The 22,167-nt window shown below is 36.4% G+C and overlaps 1 protein-coding gene across 1 annotated transcript in view; it reads left to right on the top strand.

Moving 5' to 3' along the window:
• The window catches only part of LOC121295037 (SH3 and multiple ankyrin repeat domains protein 2-like), a 116,482-nt gene that overhangs the window by 48,093 nt on the left and 46,222 nt on the right, over positions 1–22,167 (top strand). The window contains exons 12-14 of the mRNA XM_041219324.1: positions 5,909–6,066; positions 6,932–7,045; positions 18,738–18,813. Of these exons, the coding sequence (XP_041075258.1) occupies positions 5,909–6,066; positions 6,932–7,045; positions 18,738–18,813 (348 nt within the window). The remainder of the gene's footprint in view (positions 1–5,908; positions 6,067–6,931; positions 7,046–18,737; positions 18,814–22,167) is intronic.

Below are 22,167 nucleotides of genomic sequence, written 5' to 3'. Positions count from 1 at the left end.
GTGAAGCTTCCTCATGTTATTCCCACATGAACATAGCAAAATAAGAGTATCTAATCATGCTTGAATTGTACTTCCATTGTTTGTTGCATTATAAAAGTTACATTTCTAATAATATAATTGCTTTACTGTAGTTCAATGTTCATTTTCACAGTTAGTTATTTCTTTCCATCCATCCACCCACCTATCTTATAGATTCTGGGACTTTTTATTTTCAACCTTGATCTTAGAAAAAAAAAAAAAATCCTGCCAGAATGCTACCAGTTGAAATACTTTGCTGTCATTTTGGAAATTCCCATGGTATTATTTTCTTATAAAGGTCAGTTATGTAGTTTTAAGTGCAGTGTTTTCACACTGCCACAGCCCTCTATACAAAATTGTTAGGCAATTAATTAAATTCTGCGGAATGCAAATACATTTGGAGTTCAAACTGAGCAATCCCTAATGTTCTGGCTCTATTAACTTTATTTCATAAACATTTACTAACACAATTCTGAACACAGTTATTTACACTGCATTCACATGTGCCATTTATTCCCCATCATCACGTTCAGTCCAGCATTAAAACCAGTGTGCCTCAATCTGAATTTTGAGGGGGCTGATGGGATAAACTAGTAGCGATGAAAAGGAAGGATGATTTTTTGATTGCTCAACTGGTTATGGACTCAGTCATATATTGAGACACACAGTATCCTGTAGATTTCTCTTATTATTTTTGGCACTAGACTGAGCACTTTCAAGAACGGAAACGTACCTTGAAGGAAAAGAGTAGTGAAAAGTGAAATAAATTAATAAATGTGATATCTCCCGAATTTTAATATAGATCTCCAGGACAACACCATAACAACTGTGTTATCAAGACAGATTGTTGCAGTGACTCATTGCAGCTACTATGTGTTTTTGCCTAGACTAATTTTGCTGAAGCTGTAAGGTTTTATTTATTTAAACCCCCTAGGTAATAGTTCTATATATTAAATGCATATCATTCTTCTGCCGCTATGATATAATTAACATGACAGTCTATACCAGTGGGGATGTATTTAAACCATTTACCCAACGTGTGTGAATGAACTTTCGTAAATTAGTAACAAAACAAAACTAGCATTAATTAAAAATATGTATGAATTCATTCTGAGTAACATTCTGAGCTATTTAAGTTTTGTAACATACTTTAAAAAAAAAAAAAACTCAAACAAAGAGAATCTGGCATAGTATCATACAGACTATCTCATTCACAGGCAAAGAGGTCAGAAGTCAAGTGAGGTGTAGATTATCCACAGGTGATTCTCACACTGAAGATATGCTCATATCCAATTAGCATAGAAATTAATCTGCCATTCTTGTCATGTAGTTTTAATAAGAGTAATAATTGTGTGTTGTAATATCTGGAAAGGCAGATTAAAGGTTTTTTTTGGGGAACATTTTTCAAGTCTTACTGACAATTATATCATGAGATCCTGTGGTATATGTTATTGGATCTACTCCTGTCAGCTTCACCAGGGTCATACATTTCAGTGGGACAATGACGAGAATGATATTATTAACAAAAAAAAAAAGGAACTTTGACTTATACAGTACGGCTCTTTTCATGTGAGACACACCTCATAGCACTACATTATATATGATAAATACTATTCAGTGAACCACTTGCAAAAGCACCACATAATTGGTTACAGTGATGCCAAGTTGGCAGCCTTCCTGAATCTCAGGCATTGTCTTTCAGGTCAGAATTGAGATGCATTGGCACCAGATTATGAGGAAGCTTACGTAATGCTGTGTCTGATTATCGTCAGTTTGCTCTGCATTTACAAACTCCAAATGTAAGCATTAATTCATTAAAGGACCTATTTTAGAAACAAATTAAAGTGAATAAATCAAGAGGATGGTCCTCTTAAATCTTCATAGATGTATACAGAATCAATACATGTCTCCCCAATAATTTGAAGATGAGGCCCAAAATAAATAATTAAACACAAATATTATTTTTTTTATAAACACAAAAAATAGTAAAACACAAACGTTTGGCCAACTACCTGAATTTTGTCCTGGAAATGACTGGATTTTTTAAAAATAGTAGCAATATTTCACAAACCCACACCAGATTGAAGATTTGATTCCAACTCTCTGCAGATATTCATATGTTAAAAGAGTGCAGTTGCTGTCTGGAGTAAGGGCAGATATAGACACTCTAATAATACAGTGTGAGTCCTTAATGAGACACGTTCTTAATTACCTGTGCTGTTTTGATGCACAACTCAGAACATCAAGGAATAGCACAAAAGACCATATAGCACAGCTCTCTAAGTGCAGCTGTGGAGATGCCCTTATTAAAATTGGGGATCAGAGGACATCTATAATGCACATGCATGGTATATGAGAAATGTGTTGTACTTGACAATCAGTTCCGATCCAGAGCGCCGACACTGATGAAGCCAAGAAACAGCATCAAGAGAAAAACTGGATGTTAACAGGCTGTCTATATTAATTTAATTGGATTTTGAGACCCAATCCCAACCCAACAAAGTGTGTTTGTTTTTTCTAGTCAGCTCATGGTTAGTATTATGCCAGTAGTATGTTATACAGTACATACAAGCTGGTAAATGACTTGGCTTAAGAATGAGAAGACCCTCTCTGAGCGTGTTGACTCTACATGGGTTATTTAGCAGCTTTGTAACACTCCAGTGGTAGTGTAGATATAAAAAAGAAACTGGGAGAACGAAGAACAACTTGAATAAAGCTATTGATATTGACATTGCACAGTTGGAAACTGATGAATATAGTACCTGTTCTCATAAACTAATTCCAATGGCGATTTGCACTGGTGCAGATTACATTTTATACACTGTTCTGTATCAAGGGAGCTCACTTATCTTGATATATGCCTTGAATATTGGATAATGGACAAAGTGCTCCTTCAATTCACCAGTATTAAGCGGTTCAGTCGCTTTTTCACATTTTTTTTTTAATTGCCAGAATATAATTACCTATTTCAGCTTCTCTGCATTTCGTTTATAGTTAAATAGATCCAGAGGTACGGTACAGTTCTGGTCTGTGAAGTATGAGATGTGTAAATGTGCTGACTTCAGCTCAAAACTGCTAGGCAGTATCACCTTGTCAAAAAGCCGAGATACTGTGTCAGAGTGTGAAAAAAGCAGTGCTAAAAATGTTTAAGATACTTGCTAGAATGAAAAAGGAAAGGTTAAAAGCAGTTCTTCAGCTTGTAGGAACCTTTGAAAAGGAGTACGACTTTAAGGACGACTTTAAACTAGACTACCCATCTAGGCACACATATGTACTGCTTTAAATAATTGAATTTTTAGCTGTTAAAAGCGTTGTTTTGTTTGAGTCATATGAAATGTCTATAAATGTCTATAATTGAAATGTGCTACACAATGCTTATTGTAACATTTGAGAAATAAGCTGTTCATATCAGAACTTCATGCTTCGATTTTTGCTATAATATAAATATGTTATTTGATAACATTAGTGCTGTGTTTTATTTGGCTCACCATAAAGTGTGAACTTCAGTTCTGTAAATAAAATATAAATGGTTCACAATTAAAAGTTTTTGACCCGTCTGGGTTTAAAACATTGTGTAAATTAGATACAGTTAGTATTTTAAAACAGCTCCCTTGCCATCCATGCACCTTCCATAATGCTTGACAAAGAGGGCATTTAAAAAGCGGATTTTAGCTTAGTGTTATCAGAATCATGGCTGTTACTGAATCAAGGGTTTTTGAAATGCAGTGTTACCTATAGCTGGGGACAATTCTACCCACTTGTTTTGTTGACTGGCACAAAATGGGCCATAGCGAAAAACATCAAAAGGTTATCAAAGATATGATTGACATTGCTTTTGCCAGCTAATCAAATCCAGGTCACAAATGTGTATACTCACAAACTTATAAGAGTTTATAAGGTGCAAGTGTAATAAAAGCAAGGTTTGTGAGACACATTCCAAGCTGCCCTCAAACACATCCTTGTTTTAGCATCCCTAATGTGTTTTCTAATATTACGCTGCTCACAAAATGTCAGTGGATTGATGTCACAGTTTTTTTATTTTTTTATTGCCCTGTTGTGATAATGGGATCTTAGATTCTGCATCTAATTTGATCATACAGTGTGACATTCCAATTATCTTATCACACACGCTTTGGCCACTTCTCTGTCAGGCTGTCTGACGATAAACAGATGTTTCCATCACACATGGCATTTACCTGGAATGGATTTTCACCTGTTATAAATCTTAAAACCAAAATACAAACTTAGATACAAAGCCTGTTTCTCACCTACTAGAGTGCTCTTGAATTTTAAGATTCTGTCTGCAGGGTAATACAGGTGATTATTTACATAGTCTCTAAGTCACCTTGGATAAAGGCATCTGCTAAATAAACAAATAATAATAATGTATACAAGAACAAGTGGAACTGTGCTGAAAAATGAATGCAACTATCAATGGCATTAACTTTTAGATGTATTAAACTTACAGTGTGAGTTAAGTATTAATGATATTTAGAGAAGAGATACCTTGTAAGAGTTTGGTCTGGTTTGATTATTTCTTTGTAAAGAGACCAGGCCCAACAATATGTGGGCTTGCTATGGTAATTCAACTCCAGAGCCGCCATGTCAGACAGTGTATTGGAAAGCTGTCTTTTTTGGCTACTTGGTAGATCTGACAAAAGTGATGTTTGTGTGTTGTTTTGGGTGCTGACTGAAGTGTCATTATGGGTGGATGCCTGCCAATGTCAAAACTGATGTGACAGCCTGTGCAGTCACACCACTTTGAAATCTGAACATGTTTTTCACAGTTTTTGGGGCGGGGGGTAAGCTTTGCAAAGGCACTACAGCATGGAATGCAGGGTGAGTGCAACAATTGGAGTTGCCAATGTTGACTGTGGATCCACAGGAAGGACTGTATTGGTCTTTGCACTTCCATGCACTAAGGAGGAAAATCGTCATGGTTGGTTTGCCTCACCACACCACAGCTATCCCTACAGACTAGAGACCGGCCAGAATGGGTCTTATATCTAGGGTTCAATCTCTTTGCAAAATAGGTTTTTGGCAAGAGTGCATGTAGATGCCCATTTATCTTTGGTCAGCGTTTGGGTTGCAGCGGTGAGGTTATATTTGAAATAGGGGATTTCGGATTGAAGAGAATCTGGTAAACTGAGATGCTTTTTTTTTTTTTTTAACTACCAAAGAAGCATAGGGGCATTAGCCGAATTGCCCTGGATAATTTCTGTTAACACTTCATAATTCAGAGTTAGCTAACCCTCCCCTGCTGTATTAGTTAATTTTGTTTTTAAATGTATTGAAAAAGTCTTTAATTCCCACACTCCCAAAACTGGGACATCTGCAGAAATTAAATACATCGAAACTGTCCAGTATAATTATCTTCAAAGCTGGTGATAAATGACCAGCAATACATATAAACTACCTAGCTGAATATTTTTTGGAGAGTGGTGTATATATAGATTAAACTGAATTGAACCACACTGTGTTCTGTGAATGCAGATTTATCCTAATACAGTATTTAGACAGCATGCTGTATTCCCTTTCTCAGTAGTGTCAGTGTTTTTGAACGCAGGTCAGTAGTGTTTCTGTGTATTGCCACCTGAGGGTGCTGTAATGTATTTTTTTTTTTTCTGCAACATATACAAATCAAAAAGATATGGTGAATGTACTTGAAGCACCAATTGAGTTACCTATCGGTTGAATTAAATAACTTGCAATGCCTTGAGTAAACACATGTCTCTATGCTGTTGTAACTGTAGTGAATAAAAAAAAAAATGCATCAGATAATTTCTACAAATTGATATACTCTGAGTGGTATTTAGGAATGAAAAGGCATGTTTGAACTTTGAGAGAAAGTTGCTTTTCCTATTTGTAATACTTTTGAATTCATCTACAGTCCTAATGCAAACCAGGAGGCACTGTCAGGGCTGGATTACCAAGGACCCAAACGCAAGCTTTACAGTGCCGTGCCGGGAAGACACTTTATAGTTGTGAAGCCATATCATCCTCAAGAAGATGGGGAGATATCTCTATACAAAGGCGACAGGGTAAAAGGTTGGTGTCACATTTGCCTACCCATATAAGGCTTTCCAAATGTTGTGCTTCCGAAGTTGTAACAAATCCTGTAGATGACATTCATAACCTGCTATGGTGGCAGTAGCTTCATTAGTTTAATGTCGGTTTTCTTGAAAGGAAAAGCTGCAAGGAACCGTGTAACAAACACGTCTTGCCAAGTCTTTATGGAATATTGTACTGCGGTAAACATATTTCAGTATAATAGTGTCAAATGTTAGTGTGCAATGCAAATAAAAGATTATTTTAAATTGAAACTAAATGATTTTAGTTTTATTATTATTATTATTATTATTATTATTATTATTATTATTTATTAACTTATTACAGTGGCTAACAGCATTGCGCATGTTTAGTACATTTCACCCTAGACTTCCGACTCGTTTGCAGCTGGTTGCGACTATTGTGACCGGCGCAACACTTTAGTACATCTACTGCTCAATGAGGAAGTTACACACCATTAATTGTTACTCAATTGTAAAGATGAGGGAAGGACATATTTTCTTGTTTTGAAATCAACACATTAATGAATGGATATATTAATACCTGCCAATAAAACACGAAAAGTCTGCAGTCTTTAGTGATGTTTTCAGAAAACAGTTTCACTTTAATGAATTGTTACTTTGTTTTTCATTTTGTTAAATTAACTAGTGTTTTCTCTCAGAGTTAATTAAGGGCTCCCGTTTAAAGTGTAAGGGCATCAGAAATGTATCAGTGATGATAATATTCCAATGAATCAGGAATGTGATTTGTCATATACAGGTATGTGTGTTTGGGGAAAATGTTCACTGTTAAGCCACAGTGATTAAAATGTCTGTGTAACTCTGTTTTCTCCTTGTTGTCCTAGTTCTCAGTATTGGCGAGGGAGGGTTCTGGGAAGGTAGTGCTCGGGGGCGAATGGGATGGTTTCCTGCAGAATGTGTGGAAGAAATCCAGACAAAGCCAAATGAAAGTAAACCAGGTAAGTGAACCTGTGTATGACTTTAAATCTCGGAACGAGTTCTCTTTCAAGCACTTTCATTAAGATCGGCTGAGCTAATGTGACAAAGTGTGTGAAATCAGTGGAGGCGGACTGGTATGGATTTACTGTAGTGATCCTTCAATATACTTGTTAAGGTATTTACTTTAATGTGGAATACTAAGTTTGCCTAAGCTCAATAACTTAACGTGGCAAAAAATAAATAAATACTTGAATCGTTATGTACGCATTTTTAGAAATCAATATTTTTATTCTTAATAACAACAGAATAATTTGTACAGAATGCGTACGTTTTTAAGTGGTGAAAATGTAAACAGAAAAATGAATCATTGCTGAATGGTATTTTTTGCCATATAGAAAGCCTAACGTTTTAAGATCAAGCTGGGGATTTGTAATGTGGGCATTGTGTAACCTGCACATTGACAGGAACAGTAATCTTCTGACTCTTTAATGCCACTAGGCAGCACAGTTTTCCTTCTTTTAAAAACATCAGTTCTTCTTTCAAGGTCTGCATTAATGCCTACTGACTAACCCCCATCATCTACAGTGCTGAAGAACACTGTATAAAACTAAACGTGTATTTTTGTATGTATTATTTACTGTTATTTGTAATTCAATTCTGGGCAAATCAAGACTGAAAATATGGGTGTGGAGATAGAATGCTGGATGAAGCTTCTCTAATAAATAGTTGGCACCAATTCTAGAAATAAAAAGGAAAAACTAGACAAACTACATGCCATTTATTCAAGCACAGTTTACTCAAGCAAATGAGTGTTATTATTTGTTAAATCAAAGATTAAGTTTTGAAAACAAAGCGTGTCTTTCAAAGTGTGCAGCAACCTAGTGCTTTAGTCTTCTTCCACAGATGGGACTCAGCATGCATTTGGGCAGTTCAGTCTGTAGCTGACAGATATCCACCTCAGAGCAAAGAGAGGAGGGTTAATATAATCACACCTGCTTAGTCCTGGCAGGGCCTGGACATGCCTGCCTGCTGCCCAGCTGGACAGTGGAACAAGGACTTGGCCGACCAGCCTTCCTAAATCTCTCTAACTCCTGGATCATGCTGATCCCGTTGATTGCATCCCCCTGAGCTGGTTCTGCTGTCCATTTTTCAGATATCAAATTGAAAACAAATCCCAGCGTGCAGTTTCGCCCCCTGCAGAGCTGTTAAGAGTGATTTAGTGCTAATTTAGTTTGAGCCATTATTGTAATGCCACCTTTCGATTCCTAGTGAGAGAAGCATTTACAGTAAGCGGTCACTAAAATAGTTTGTTTGTCACATCTTCCACTTTGGAATATTGATAGTTGAACCCTGATACAGCTGTGTAATTATAATTGTACCATGTAATTGTTCAATTACAGTTCAATTATGCATTTATGTGCAATATGATCATAATTCTTGTATTTTCAACCACTTTAAGTGGCCCCATTTGTTTGAAAAAAAAAAGTTATATAGTATGTTTCTGTATTTATATATATATGATTATTGCTTGGTTATTGAGAATAGAGTAAACATGTTAATGTGGGTAGTTGTTTATGTTTTTAATCAACTATGTTAAATATGTTTTTAACCCTTGAACCGAAGACAAAAACTATTATCCATCATTCATGTATTGTAACTAAATGGAACTTAATAACTTTTTTGCTACCCATGGTGACAACACAGTAAAAGTGGTTAAAATTATAGGACGCATAAAAAGTTAATTTTATTGGCATATCATTCAAGCAGTGACGATTTTAAAGATTGCTGAAGATTTTAAGAAGAAATGTCATTTTAAAACTTTCAGGCGACCTAGCTGCAACCCCTCTCAGCCACTTTCCCAGTCTACTAACTGTTCCACAGTGATCTTAGATTAAAAACTAAAATTCAGCCCTTCAGTTCTGAAAGATATCGTTCTTTCATACACGATTGCCTAAACCCAATGTTTCTGTAGATCTCGTTGTTAAATCATCCTTTTCTGATTGAGGGTGCTGAAGGTCATGGAATATGCAGTCGAATTCTACATGGAGGTTTAACAAAAAGAAAGAAAAAAAAAACCCTTGCCTTTATGTGGCCGATATACTTTGATTAAAGTTTGCATGGCCCGACCAGAAATAGTTATCTGCTTCTTCTCAGAATGTAACATTAAGGCTTACTGCTGAATATACTAAACATGCCTACTGCACTATGACTTCTTTAAAACACCAACAGTTACACGTGTGAGTGGTTCAGTATTTAAAACTTAAAAAAATACCCATTTTGGCCTAATAATGTATGACCCTGGCCAGGCATTTGGCTTTACAAGTTTAAAGTCAGATCCAAATCACGGATACTCATTACAAAAGTCAAATGTTTTTAACATAATGTGCGTACAGTTACATAGAGTCATTAGCCACATTTGTAATATTGCAAGAACTAAAACACAATGAATGCGTTCATTTTGATTTCCATCTTGTATCTCTGTTGGCTGTGTTTGATTCCATAGCATTTGATGTAATTAATTTAGTGTGTAATAAGCTGGTTAAATGGAGCTATTTCAACAACAAAAAATCCTGGCAGCTATTGTTGCTTGGAACAAGAGCCCTGCAGTGAGACGGTTTTGCTATCGCACACACAGATTCAGTAAGTCATGTGTTTCATCAGAAGCTGTGCTGTTAAACAGTGGAATTTAGAACTGATTTATTGTTGCGATTTGTGTTGTCTATGGTTTGCATTCTTTTCACAACTGTTTTCTCTGATCTCTGTAATCCTGACCGGGAAATTAATATAAGAGCCATTGTATTCTGCAGTAGTCTCTAAACTCTGTTTCAGTTATATGTTATTTTTTGTTTCTTTACAGTAGAAACATGTACCATCGTTGATGCATATGTAACAGGAAAGGGATGTGAATGCCTGCAATATGAAAAAGGAGTGTCTGTTTTTAAGCATTCAAATCAAATCTCAATATTTTTTTTTTCTCCTCACTGCAGTTGTCACATTTAAGCAAAAGGTGATACAGTGATACCCCTTCTGTTGCAAAAAGACATCCCTTAACCTGATATGAGAATGTCATGTTTTAATACAATGTATAAAATAACAAAATGACAGCATGTCAATTATACAGATAATAGAACAATACGTGTGTGATATGGTGACATGCTGAAAGTGTGATTGTGAAGTGATATTGTAAGCTGAGGTCCTGTCCATTTGATGCTTTTAACAGACTGTTGAGAAGTAGCAGTTGATTGAAATCTGCAACATCTAATGCTCACTTGAATACTGATACAATTTTTGCCTTTCAAACGTTTATGTCACTTAACACAGTAAAATAAACACTATATCCTGTGTATAGGGTTCATAGCTCTGTTAAGGTTTATGTTAGAGTTAATAATGTAATAGATTCAAGTTACCCGTTAGGGAAATTATGGGACACAATACTTCTAACACATCTAAAAACAGTAGATCTGCATTCAATTAAAACTTATGCTGAAACTAAGATAAGAAGAGAAGCATTTGGGCTAGCACCTTCTTAGCAGGCTGGTGTTTTCATGATCTACGCGGAGAGAAGTAAAGAAGTTAGTTTGTTATTTTACATTGACCAAGTAATTGTTTGGGCTTTCGAGGTACCCCTTTTTCTTTTCTTATAAATACATACATATTCAAATAAAACACATTTTATTTTCTATCAAAACCCACAAGAATTTTACCCCTACAAAAAAAAAAAACCTTCATAAATAGGGATTGAACATCACTTCAAACTCAATTTCCCTTTGTGCTTCAAGGACCAATAAATCATTGTCAAACAGAAGTCACAGTAGATACTGAAAAATGTGGGACACGTGCAGCTGAGGTCCCTCTTCCCTTTCTCTCCAACTGCCATTTAACATTGCAGAACTCTGCTGCAGGATCTGGGACTACCTGCTGATTAAAAGAACAAGCTTATTGAGTGTAAGTAACCTTTTTGGCACAAAGGCTGTTTAAGCCTTCTTTTAACAAAAGGTTGCTCGCATTAGGCCTGGAGCAGCAGTCTGTTAAGCCACAGCATCTCTCATGTATCAAGCAGATTATTTTTTGACTCAAGGACACCAAATACTGGCTGCGGCCAACTGTCTCATGTGTGACAGACCCAGGTGTTTCATTGAGCATATCCTATTGGACCTTCATCTCTGCTCCCTAAAGGACAGGGTCCTGCTCCGGGGTATTGAGCTGAAATAAAATTCACGAATATCATAGAAATCCATACAATGGTGTTAAATTATTCTTTCAAGACAACCACTTTTGTTTTACAAGATAGCAATTAACTATGTCAGGTTTAAGTCTAAACTGAAGTTCAGGGAGTTTCACTATCGGTATGTGCTGCATTCTTCCACTTTTTAGACTGTGAATTAGTCCAGTGCGTGAAATTAATGTTTAAAATATGAAGCAGTCTCTGTTGCGTTTTACTGTTAACTGAAACTGTGATCTCTGTCAGATTGGTATATCTTCATGCACCTGTACAAACAGTGTGCAATACAGCATCAGTTCGGAAATGTTATTCAGGAAAAAGTCCTGTCGAAAGTGTCCTGTACAAGAGTATGTAAGTGCCCTAGAATATAACTGAAACATGAACTATATTTAGTAGGTAGGATAAGTGCAGAAATGCTTATCCTTCTAATGTTATACTGTAAACCTTTGAACTATTCAACTCCAGTGGAATGCTTTGTGCCTGTGCACAGTTAAACAGACCATGTTTTTAGTAACCTATGCATACTGTATAATCCCAGTGATTTTTGTGCTAGATATTGTCTGTGCTAAAAGCTTGTGTAGGAGTGAAGATGCGCAGTATGTTCTCCCTCCTGCTTCCGGTGAAAAAAAAAACAACTCCTGTTGCTCTCTCCTGCCCTTGTGTAGATTTCCATGGCTCCCTCCTACTTGTTCCACCTCCATCTAGCCTCACACCCACAGCTGCTGTATTGCATTGCCTCTCTGGATTAGACCAATACATCTAGGCAGGTGCCTCTGCTGAATCCAACTTCTACTCAGCATCTTCAAATAACAGACCTTCAGTGATACAGTGAATGATCCGGGTCCATCCTGACTGTTGGAAATTGGAGCTAATCAATTAAGACTGTAACTTAAAAAAACAGGTTCAAGTCGCTTGCTTCTCTTAGTCATCCGATTGGTTGAAGTGTGCATAATTATTAGTCATGTTATAGCTGCAGTATGCTCTACACTTCCCTACATCTTCAGGCACGACCGCCTTGTCCTTCCAATGCTTCCCTGCAGGGGATCCTACACATCTCTTGTCAAACTGTTTAATGTACCATTGAAGGTATCGATAGGGATCCTGCTGTTGTAGAGAAAAGCATGTGGATGTATGTGTCAGCCATTGTTTGGCAGCAAAGAAAACCTGCTGGAAATTATTATACAGCAGTGTTGCACTTGAAACGGGCAATGTTGTGTAATACACTGCCGTTGCAGATTCTGTCCTGTCCCCTGATTGAGATGAAACCACGAATGCCACGAATGCAGACGAGTCCGGCTCTTATATAATATTTGCTAAGTATAGTAGATTATTTGCTATACTGATGCTTTTTAATAACAGCAGTACATGTTATAAGTACAGGAAAAGATGTCTGCATGTTTAACTGCTATTCTAGTTATTAAGTTAACGTATTTCAGTAATAGGCTGGAAAAGTGAATGACTTAAAGTAAGGTTGTGTATAACGATGCATACAGTGTTTAAAGTAAAGCAAACATGCAAAATTGCATACCTCACTATGCAGCATAAACATAGATTAGGGTGATCCATTACTGTTAGTACTGTCTGGCGAATCAGGCAATTGCAACCCCTATTCATATTGTGAAATGTATCGTACTGTGTAGTGAGGTCATCAGCTACAGTGGGACATAAGGAAGACATTTTTTATTTTGAGATAACATTTATTTCAAGATTCCCATATTCATTTGCACTTCAGCGCTGATGACAAGCCACTTCAACACAGCTGTACCTTCAAGAGGGAATCCATATGCTAAATACGCTCTCTAAGAATAGGTTGGTCTTATACAAGTAACTAAGTGTCCCTGTAGCTTTTTCATCATGTTATCTACACAAAATGCAACAGCTGTCTTTTCTGTGATTGCTTATGAAGCTGGTGTAAATAGTGAATATATTACAAAAGTGTTTGTGAAATCTAATGGAATGAAATTGAATGTTTTGATTTGTTTTTATTTAACTGGAGCAGTTACGTGACTCAAATACATTGTGTGGTCATGTTGGCGTGGTGACAGTCTTTGAGTATATGTTAAAGGTACTACCAGGAAAGCATGCTGCATTTTCCACGTCGTTCATCAACGCTCTAGGTCGTTACTTTTTTTATATAAAGAACTGTGTTCATTCTAAAAAAGTCTTGCTTTTCATAAAAATACATATTTAAAAAAGTGTTTTCGGTTCATAGTGCCAGCTACTTCAACATAAGAAATTGTTTGGTAAAAGCAATACAGCCTTTAGCAGAAAAACTGCTAAGAGAAATCAATACTTTAGTTCGCTGCAGCTCCTGTAAGTTGATTTTCTTTTCTATTCATCTCTAATGGCATGGGTAATTGCTTTGGTTTTGAGGCACCCTTCACTTCAACACTCATGCAGATTCCTGATTGATGCATTTCCATGGAAACATTCTCTACACTGTAAAACTCTGTTGCTATGGAGTGGGCCTTGGCATGATGTAGTTTTTTTTTCTTCTTCTTTTTTTTTTATTCCTGGCTCTAAACAGAAGCAAAATAGCGTTTCTCAGTCCGTGGAATTTGCTGATTTTTGGTTTTGTAAGATTTTGCTTAATATGGATTTAAATATGCAGATGTTGTGGCAATTACAACTTTTTTTCTAGCTGTGGATTGTACAGTTGCTTAAAATCAAAGGATTTACCTGCATGGTGTGTAATTTTTTTTAACTGGAATCTAAGAAGATCACAAACTTCAGTCGCTTACTGAGGGCAAATGGATGAAACACCTAGATCAAGGAAGAAAGTTCACTTTGGAGGTACTATACTTTGATTGTCCAAAAAAAATAAAAAAAATGAATGTAATTAATCTAAATTAGGTGATCTAGCTTATGTATATATATATATATAATATAATATATATATATATATATATATATATATATATATATATATATATATATATATGAGCACTAAAACCTTCACTCTGTTTGTTCTTATGATGGTCAAGTTTTAGCTTCTCTGGGCTTTCCTGAACATGCCTAGATTGCATTGCTTGCTGTGCTATGTAGGTTCAGACTGCAAACGAATGCTTCATGCTGCTACAATGCATAGTGAACCCTGTAGCTTGCATTTCAAACAATTGAATTTTAAGTTCCAAATCCAGATTTTTGCCAAATTACCCTGTTCTTGTTCAGATAAAATCTACGATTTTAATAATAGCTGTTTAGTGCATGGCTAGTATATGGTTATTTTCTTTTTTCTTATTCAAGAGGTAGTGTTGCATGTAATATAGTATGTGTTGAATTAATGTGAATGTGTGGCTAATGCAGAAAGGTGCGTTCTGAAGTCACATATTAAAATTACAGAAATTGTTGGGCTGTGAAATCGCAGTTCCACTTATTACTACTGTACAAGACTCAAAACCGTTGCCTGTCATTTCCCTGCTCAAATGCTCACCTTGCAATTTACATCATCCATAGAAAAGAATTAAACTTATCTTCAAAGAGCTGTTAATGGAGATGCTGTATATTATACAGTCACAGTGTAGGGTTTGACAGTTTGCCTTTCTGGGGGACTACGAATGTGGTTATAACGTGAATATTTCTCTAATCTGTGTGCAGCTGGGAAATGTATTTACTTTAACAATTCTCAAAGGCATTCACTATGCAAAGTTACTGTGTAGTTTTACTATGTAGGTCATTTACCAATTCATATATACTCTAGGTATGAGATAAAAAATATTTATGTCAGTCTGTTATGGATATGGGCAGGGCAGTAACATTTGAGACCCTATTACAGGTAAGCAAAATGGTTTATATACTAATTTATAAGACAGCAGTCATAGATGTGTAACAGGGCAGTATATATATAGTGTGTGTGTGTGTGTGTGTGTGTGTGTGTGTGTATGTGTATATATATACTTTTATCTGTATAAAGGGCATTGTTATCAGCCATTTACCATTTACAGCGCAATATAAAGTGTTAGTGCTAATGTTTTCTCATTTGTTATGTTTAGCTTTTCATCATAAAAAGGGAAATATCTTAGGTTTTATTGAGGGCTTGGATATGTCTATGAATCAATAGGTATGCAGCTACTTAAGTCAAGTGCAAAGCATTGACAATGCAGCACTATATGCAAAGTGGTAGTGGGCTGGCATGAGTCATTATTACATGCATTCACATAGCATGAGTGTGGCAGAGCCCCTGGCAGGGAGAAACACTGATCTGAAGCCACTGTGCGGCTGACTCAGGTCAGCAGTGCATCATGTACACTGCATACCTTTTAAATATCAGGCCATCCGTTTATATGTCTTTACCTGCCAGGAATTATTGTATTTATTTATTTCATTTATATAGCACCTTGCATACTGAAGTATCACTGGCACTGTACATAAATACATAAAAATACAATAAAATACATAAAAATATAAGAGCCAAGACATTTTCAGCTTATTAAATGTACAAATAATAATAATAATAAATAATAATAATAATAATAATAATAATAATAATAATAATAATAATCATTACATTTAGCAATTATGTTGCATTAAAACCACTAAGATAAAAATGCCATTTTATAAAAACGTGTTTTAAGTTTACACTTAAAAATACCCACAGACCCAGCTTCCCTAACACATGGAGGTCTTGCATCCCATAGTTTAGGGGCTCTAAAAGAAAAAGCCCTCCCTCCCGTATTGATTTTAATGACCCTGGGAACAACAAGCAGCCCTGCTTCCTGTGATCTAAGAGTGTGATTTGGGAGATACGCAGTCAGCAGCTCCTGCAAATAGCTAGGTGCTGCTCCATTCAAGGCTTTGTAGGCCAATAATGAGATTATTCAATAAAATCAGTTCTATATTGTACAGGGAGCCAGTGCAAGGAGGCTAAAATGCGTAATATGCTCATTTTTTTTTGTTTTAGTCAAAATTCGAACAGCGGTATTCTGAACAAGCTGTCATCGGGACACTGCACGTTTTGGGATGCCAGCGGAGTGCATTACAGAAATCAATTCTTGAAGAAACAAAGGCATGTGTTAGTCTCTCGGCATCAGATAAGGAGATAACAGCTCTCAGTTTGGCTGTTTCTCAAGTGAATTTGATAACTTCCCTAATGTGAGACTCAAATGATAAATTAGGATCAAAGTTAACCCTCATTTTTTTTTTTTCAGTTTTAGGATTTGGTAACGACTGCTAGGGTAAAATTCATGCAGTTCTATATTTTTTTTGTTGGCCCTCATGTATTAAAACTCAAATCATTGCAACAGCACTGGAAGTGCCAAAGTGTCAATGTCACGGTTGTTTTAGCTTGTGCAGAGGGCTGTGGAATTATTATTATTATTATTATTATTATTATTATTATTATTATTATTATTATTATTATTATTATTATTATTTTCTCTAAGCAGAACTGATACTGTGACAAAGTCCTGCATATTAGTTAGTGACTTGTAGCGTTTGAATTTAGTGCATTCACAAATATATCCATTGTATATTGTCGATCTCATATTCCAGTAACAAGTGAATACAGTTCTAAACATAACCGAAAAATGCCAATAATATATACTGTATTTATATACTGTAATGAGAGAAGCAATTCTTTCATTCACACATTTTCATTCAAGTATATTAAGCTATTGATATTAGTAGTTTTTACTTTGCTCATGAGGTTTGTGTAGCATTTTACAGATTGTGGATTTCTTAATCAGCCATATATCTGCTAAACTTCTTCTCTTCAAAGCCACACAGCCACTTTTAGTTAAAATATTCATAGAATTCATCAATTAATAGATCAAAGGGTGACATCACAGAAATGTTTTCAGTAAAATGATGCTTTGGTGCTTTTACATTCAGCCAGGGTCTTACCCCTGAAAGGGTCTCAGTGTTGTATTGAGCACATTATGGTGGTTTTATTTTGCATGCAAAACACTGTGCCCCTGTTTTAACCCTGAAACCGCGCTGATCTTCAGGGATCTTATTAATTCAGGATGCAACTTCATTTTGTACTAATATAGAAGAAATGAACTGTGGCAGATTTGTAAACGTTAAGGCAGGAGTAGATGTCTGCTCTATTAAAGTTGATTTTGCGACTGGCTCAGAAAGGGATTTTGTTTGGCATAAACATCAAAACAATTCCCTGCAAGGAATTAGTATTGTCAGATGGGACGTGCAGCCAAGGTTGTGAGGAAGGTAACAATACAGTGAGAAAGGTAACAGTACAGTTTGACTTTTTCCAGAGGTTTCAGCATGATGCATCAGTCATGCATTTTTCCTGTCAAATATTTATATTGCAATATGATATAGTTAACAAATAGGGCTAGATTCTCAAAGCTGTTTACTCCAAATGGTAGATGTAGCGAGGCAGACGGATGTTGTTAAGTTTGACATTTTTCAAGTTTCAAACTTAAACGACAACATCAGTCTACTTAACAATTTCTACCATACCATCTGAAAAAGGTGGAAGCTGAAACATTATACAGTGGCTATTTATTAAAATAGGTTCTCCTTGGATATAAAGCTGTTTGCTGTTTTTGAGTTCACTGTACTCTATAGTGTATACTTACTGAGTAGTACATACCACAACTACAAGCAGAATACAGTATGTACTGTTTACTGTAGTACACATTCGCTGTGAAAGAACAGGAATGCAAATAGACGAATAATTACATAGATCTACAAACAGACAGATCTGGAGAGATTTATAACCTAGGAATCGGGGGTTTGCTGATGTGCTCGTTATGAAAATCAATGTGATTGACTGATGGAAGGAGTTTATCCTGCAGGATCAGACCTTGACATTGGCAAAGCAGATTGTAGGCTATGTCTGAGATTGCACAAATTGGTGGCAAAGAGGTACACTATTTATAGCTTTACCTTTTTTGCTGATGATGACTCAGAAAGAAGGGATGGAAGAAAATTACTCAATGGAGTTTGTGTTTCCAGACAAAGGGCAAAGAGTGACTCATGTAGCTTGTTGAATAAGCTGAAGTAGCGCACTGATTACAAACTTATTGTTGCATCGAGATCAGCAACATATACAGCACAATGGCTCCCTTGGTTGTAACATTTTTGATTAATTGTTTGGAGTCTTTATTACTGGAAAACACCATAGATAGGATGTTCCAAATATTTTAGTATTTTCAGTTAAATTGGAAGGAAACCAGATCATATAAAAACAAGATTCTCCCTTGTCTTACACATTTGACATGCATTGAATGGTTTATATATAGTAAACTGGCTCCCTTAAAAGGGAATAAGTACAATTAACGATTTGAGGATAAAGTTTGAAAAACAATGGAGAAGTTTTAAGTTTAGTCCCCAGCTAAATATAATATGATGTATATTGTTAACTGAAAGACATGAGCAAGTGATAAATACACCAGGTATGTTGATTTCCATACAAACATAAAGGAGTCTTAAATGCCTGTATAATGGGTCTATTTGTGCTATTATAAATCATACACATTGCAGACCTAATGGCAGATGGATTCTAATTTGTTTTAATCTTCTCGCAGAAACCCGAACGGACAGATCAAAGAAGCTTTTCAGGCACTACACTGTTGGATCCTATGATAGCTTTGATGCATCAAGGTAAGACTGATTTCTGTTTTGTATTGCAATATTAAATGTGTCTCTCTATGGAACATTAAAATAAGGCTTAAGCACTGAAATTTCACTTCAGTGTTTTTAAAACTTAAAGTGGGGCTAGAAACATTACATAATTCATGAAAAGCATGCAAACAGTACTGAGGTGATGTTGTTTAAAAGCCAAGAACTGTAGAGGGGAGCCATGCTGCAGTTAAGACTCATGCTATGTATGTTGTAATGCAAGTGCTAGTGGAATGCCATTGTGGGGAAGCTGGGATACATGACCTTTACTGCCTCATAACAAGGGCGCACCATGCCACCTTCAGTCACCTTGTCAACAACTGATGCCCATGCATCTTGAGTGATTGTTTGGTTTCATGACAGGGCGCCAATGCTAGAGATTTCAATAAGACACACAACATCCTAGTTTTTATTCTTCATTTTTCAATGTAGACAGTTTCAGGTAAACGCAAGTAATGTGTAGCCAGTGCCTTTGTGCCAATAGGGGAGGCCTTTGCTAGTGTGTTAATGCCCATGCTGTATTGTATCAGTACTACAGGCTGTATTGTTTACATCGAAGTGAATGAAATATATTGTAATAATATGGATAGACCAAAACAATGTGCGTCATACAAAAAAAATCTTGTAATACCCCTGAATGTAAAGTGATAAAACTGTCATTGCAAGGTGCTAACAATATTGTTTAGCCCCAATGATACTATCATATAAAATAACATGCAGAGTGGAGCCAGCTTCCAGTCTAACCGCTGCCCCAACCCGAAAGCCGACTCCCCACTGGAGTGAAACCAGCAACATGAAGCAATGGCGCTCTCAAAGGGAAACTGTGGTACCAAAGAAAGACTGGATTTTGTCCAAAAACAAGAGAATCCGAACACCATAAAGAAAACAGTTTTCGACATTCGTCTACTGCAGTCCTACCTGTCAAAAATGAGTGAGTCACGGGAAATAGAAACCATACCCACCACACAGTTCAACGGTATTACAGCAGACTTTATTTTTCAATTAAAAAAACAAGACGGCTCTGAATATGAGCCCAGCACCATTAGAGGAGTCCTGTGCAGCATAGACACACGCTTAATAAAAACAAAATCCAGAGTCCCTTATCAGTGTTCAAGCTGACCCTGATACCCTTATAGCTGAACGTCATCTACTCAGACTCAGAGTCTGAGTAAACAAAGTAAAATGCCAGCGCCGATCAAAAAAAACTTAAAATGTTCAGAGTTTCCGGTTCTTGATCGTGTTTCACAGCATTTCTCAATTTCCCACACTCCTTGGACAGTGTTAGGGTTTGCCACAATATATATTTTTTCCCCAACTACTTCCTGCTCTGAGAGCTGCATCCTGTTGTCTGTATCTCCCTACACCTGACTGATAAATGTAACTCTCTCCCACTGTCCCCAGAAGCCCTCAATGGTATTACTCCCTGGTATTACACACTGAACCAGCCATTATTCTGTTTATCTACAAGTGCATCAATTATACAGAAACAATATTAATACCCTAGAAATGTATCTTCGATTGCACTATGAGCAATTTTACATCACACTTGTCACCCAGCCATTTGGTTTGGAAGAATGTAGTGTCTTGTTTGTGAGCTATTAAACTGAAGATTTGGTGTCTAGAGGGAGCAATATATTGGCAAGCCCTTGATCCCAGTGAGTTAGCAGCCCGTAATGTAATCAGAACTTGTACGTTAGTTTGACACCTACTGTATCAGCAATACGATGATTATTTATTTATTTTTTTTGGTTTGTTTCTTTCATTGGTCTTACAGCTCACATCATCCAGTACCTCTGCATAGTCTATTTTCCATATCACAAAGGTAACACTCAATCTGTTAAGAGCTGGGCACAATGGGCTTTGCTTCCAGGAGTTCCTGGTTGTACACAAGTGTTGAAAGACCTTGTCCTTTCATAGCAGGTTTGAGGGACAGTGACGAATCAGTGGGAGGGTGCTATGTGATTTACATAATCGCTACTCGTTCTGTGAATAGAATCTGGAACTCTCTCCCATTGGGGGTGGTTCATCACATCTTATCATTATATTAACAGGTACAGTACATGAAAACACATCTAAAAATCTGTGTTCAGTAATTGACATTCTGTATTTGGCTTATCATGATGGGGGCTGGAACAGTTTATATTCATTAGGAGTGAATCCAAGTTATTCAGTATAGGTAGCAAATGTTAAGTACAGCATAGCAGTATTCAGCTTGTTATTGCATACAAATCATTGCAAGGTGTTGGTTAAAAATACATAACCAATCAAGGTACTGTTGATAAATACTGTATTGTGACTTGTATGCAGTCCTTCCAGTCTAATGTTAGCATTATCTAGAATGCGACTTAACCTGCTTTTTTATTTATTTTTGGGTAGAAAGTCTTTCTGATGTGCCATTAAAATACTATCTGAAACTGAGGATACACCTAATTCCAAATGCAAAATAATTTCATCTCGATAAGCTCCTCAATTCCAAACCTTCCCCTGCCAGTTTGTTGATGCAATTGTAAAGGAATCCTAGTAACAGCATGGTACAAATGGAAACCATATTGCTTTGACTTCAGTCTTGAGAGATTGCTGGTTTGTTACCTGTAATATACAGTACATAATCTACATTTTTCTTTTTTTTTTTCGCAGTGGCAAATAGGAATACTGTGCAGGGCTGGTTACACACTGCAGTGTCTTGAGTAGTGATTGGTGCTTGGCGATACATCCTGGTGCATTCCCTATGGGGAGGGGGATAAGGAGCTAACCTTTTTAGTGGTTGATAAAGTTCAGCCTATACTTGTTTTTATCAAGACCCACTGATAACTGTGCAGTTAGTGTCAGTAGCATGAGATAGGGATCAGGGACATAACAGTTGAATTACAGGACAAACAGTTGCCACTAGGTAAATAAAGTAGATGCTGAATCACATACCAAAAAAACCACAAGGATCATGCTGGGACCAATGCAAGTGTAAAGCAAGAACTTTGCCATGTATTGCAAGGGTGATGCAAGTTTTGTATGGTTTTGCATGCATGAAATCCTTCCTTATCCTTGTATCACACTTGCATAGATCCTGCTTTAAACATGCTGTTTATGGTCTTGTTCTTGGTATAGAATCCCAGACATACAGTACAAACCAGGAAACTTTGCAGTACCTATGTCAGGAACTGTTATGGGCTTTTTTTTTAGTCCAACAGACAACTCTCTGGGATGTAAAAAATATTATGTTTTAACAAACCAGCTGGAAGTGTATATCAACCCTGAGGAAGTAAGCATGTGACGTTAAATTATGCAAAGGGACATTGCTTCCAAGATTAAGGTGCTATTCACTGAGGAGTGAATTTTTGC

The sequence above is a fragment of the Polyodon spathula genome, chromosome 19, assembly GCF_017654505.1.
Source record: "Polyodon spathula isolate WHYD16114869_AA chromosome 19, ASM1765450v1, whole genome shotgun sequence".
NCBI classification, from domain to species: domain Eukaryota; kingdom Metazoa; phylum Chordata; class Actinopteri; order Acipenseriformes; family Polyodontidae; genus Polyodon; species Polyodon spathula.
This window is presented reverse-complemented; position numbering and strand designations above follow the sequence as displayed.